This window comes from Ipomoea triloba, chromosome 12, assembly GCF_003576645.1.
Source record: "Ipomoea triloba cultivar NCNSP0323 chromosome 12, ASM357664v1".
Lineage (NCBI taxonomy): Eukaryota > Viridiplantae > Streptophyta > Magnoliopsida > Solanales > Convolvulaceae > Ipomoea > Ipomoea triloba.
In genome coordinates this window covers 1,999,752-2,002,279 of record NC_044927.1, presented here as the reverse complement: position 1 = coordinate 2,002,279, position 2,528 = coordinate 1,999,752, and the positions used below count along the sequence as shown (strand labels likewise).

Below are 2,528 nucleotides of genomic sequence, written 5' to 3'. Positions count from 1 at the left end.
AAAGTTATCAACTATTCAATTTTTACTCAATAAGATCCTCAACGAAAGATTGATTTGTGAATTACGAGTAAGAATTAAATAGTTAAAGACTTAATTGGTAAAATTGATAATCGATGACTAATTTGTGAATTATGACATAGCCGAGTAACCATTTTGAATGTTACCTTATTATTACATATTCTTTCTAATGTCAATATTAATTATATGAGACTAGTTCAGTCAAGTTTTGGATTGTATTAAAATACTAAAATATGCGTAATAATGAGAGAAAATTTAATGAAATTGTTACAATCTTCTGACTTACACAAAATAAGAGAATTGGCACTGTAATTAATGCACATACCTAGAGGGTGGATTATTCAAATAAATTTGAAAAAAAAAAAAAAAAACTAAAAAGAAAATTTTGGCACTTGTTTTTATACGGTACAGAAAGTATTATTTGGGCACGGGACTCTCTCTTTCACTCTGCTTCTCCTCTCTATCTATCTATCTCTCATTCAATGCTTTACCGAACTCAACACCACTCTTTTCTCAACCCTTTTACCTTCTCCCTAACTCCTCCGCCTCCGCCGCCGTCCTCCGCCGTGTCCGTTCAGGTACGCCCTCTCATTTTTGCTCCTTTCTGCGCCCAATTTCTGGGTTTCTTTGGATTTTTTGTGGGTTCTGTTTGAATTTAACGATTTTTTTTTGTGGACAGGGAATGGAGTGTGCGTTGAAGAGCTGTGTTAGGCCGGAGATGGCGGCGAAGACGGCGGCCCACACGGTGGGGTGTTTGGAAAATGAGTTTCCGGCGGTGGGGGGCGGCGGCGGCGAAGATTTCTCCGTTGACGACCTCCTCGACTTGTCGAATGGGTTTTCCGAGGAGTACGAGGAGAAAACAGAGGTGCCGGAGGAAAAGGCTGGGGAAAATTCGTCTTTGGTGTTTGTCTCTGTTGTGCCGGAAAAGCGGCAAGAAGAAACGGTGGGCGTTAGTTTTTGTATTGAAAAAGATTTTTCTTGCTTTCCCGGCGGAGAGCTTAATGCTCCGGTGAGTTATACTTTTGGGGTTTTTCAAATTTTTTGTGAAATGAAGAGATTTTTTTAAAGAGTGGTGTGGTGTTTATAGGCGGATGATTTGGATAGCCTTGAATGGCTGTCTCATTTCGTGGAAGAAGACTCGTTTTCCGGCTACTCTCTAACATACCCCGCCGGAAAACTTCCGCCGCTGCCGGAAAACAAGAACCGGGTTCAGGCCGAAATTCCGGTCCGGGACAATCCCAGCTTTACCACCCCGGTTCAGACCAAGGCGAGAAGCAAACGAGCCAGAACCGGTGTCCGAGTTTGGCTGAGCGGTTCGCCGTCGCTGACCGAGTCATCCACCTCGTCGTCTTCATCGACGATGTCCTCGTCCCCTCCACACCCATTTTTAACAGCCGAGTCATTGATAGGGATACCGCCGGCGAAGAAACAGAAAAAGAAGCCGACCCAAACCGCCGCCGCCGGTCAGCCACGGCGGTGCAGCCATTGCGGCGTCCAAAAAACCCCACAGTGGCGGGCCGGTCCGCTCGGAGCCAAGACGCTCTGCAACGCCTGTGGGGTCCGGTTCAAGTCCGGCCGCCTCCTCCCGGAGTACCGCCCGGCCTGCAGCCCCACCTTCTCCAGCCAGCTCCACTCCAACAACCACCGGAAAGTCCTGGAGATGCGGCGGAAGAAAGAATCCGAAGCCTCGCCGGGATTCGCTCCGCCGCCGGTCCAGAGTTTTTGAAAAAATTAAGGTTAACCCTTTAGGCTTTAGTAGACTAGTAGTAGTCAGAAATAGCGAAAACGCAAAAAGAAAGAAGAAAAAAACCGGAAATTTTAGGGATAGCGAGACGACAAAAAACCGGAGTCGAATTGTTGAGAGGTTAGATCGGGTTTATTAAGAACCGCTTTAGTGTACATTTTTTAGGGGTGGACCGCTGGTTGGTGCGGTAGGTTTTCGAGTGTTAGTGTAACGTATGAGGAGAGGCTTTTAATGTACTTTCCCTTTAAACAATTTCTTTCTCTACTTTATTCCTACCTTTTCATTTTTTTATTTCATATTTTTACGGTGCAGTATTTTTTTTTTTTTTAAATACACTCTGTAAATTAATTATATTTTAACAATTTTATAAAAAGAATTAAACATAAATGTTATATTAATAGTTTATTTAGAAAATATTACAGTGTATATAATATATTTTACTAATTAGGGATTGAATTTGAATTTGAATTTAAAATTTAAAATAAAAAAAAGGAATAATTAACTTTGAAATTAATTCAATTTAAATTATTATGACTTAGAAAGGGGTAAAATGGAGTTTGCAGCGGCTCAACCTTTGGCGGTTGGAAAGCCAAAACTATATGATTGTATTAGTTAGCAATTCAAAAAATAGAGAAAAACTGTCAAAAAATAATAAGAAAAAGTCTTTCTATAGTTAACGCCTTTCAACTAAGTTTATTACACATCTTTTAGGGTGGAAAGATGTTAGCATAGTGGTTGATCACCTGGTTTCAAGTCACGGCAAGTG

At 41.6% G+C, this 2,528-nt stretch overlaps 1 protein-coding gene across 1 annotated transcript; it reads left to right on the top strand.

Annotated features, from left to right (window-relative positions):
• Positions 1–432: 432 nt before the first annotated feature.
• Positions 433–2,058, top strand: LOC116000211 (GATA transcription factor 6-like). The gene is made up of 3 exons (XM_031240244.1): positions 433–596; positions 698–1,027; positions 1,106–2,058. Exons 1-3 carry the CDS (start codon positions 501–503, stop codon positions 1,742–1,744), a joined length of 1,065 nt encoding a protein of 354 aa, XP_031096104.1. The 5' UTR covers positions 433–500; the 3' UTR covers positions 1,745–2,058.
• Positions 2,059–2,528: the final 470 nt, after the last annotated feature.

Bases quoted from the DNA above. Each gene is read 5' to 3' on its own strand.
- LOC116000211 (XM_031240244.1), top strand. From the start codon at position 501: ATGCTTTACCGAACTCAACACCACTCTTTTCTCAACCCTTTTACCTTC. The intron at 597-697 runs GTACGCCCTCTC...TTTTGTGGACAG, and splicing joins CCTCCGCCGTGTCCGTTCAG to GGAATGGAGTGTGCGTTGAA. The intron at 1,028-1,105 runs GTGAGTTATACT...TGGTGTTTATAG, and splicing joins GCGGAGAGCTTAATGCTCCG to GCGGATGATTTGGATAGCCT.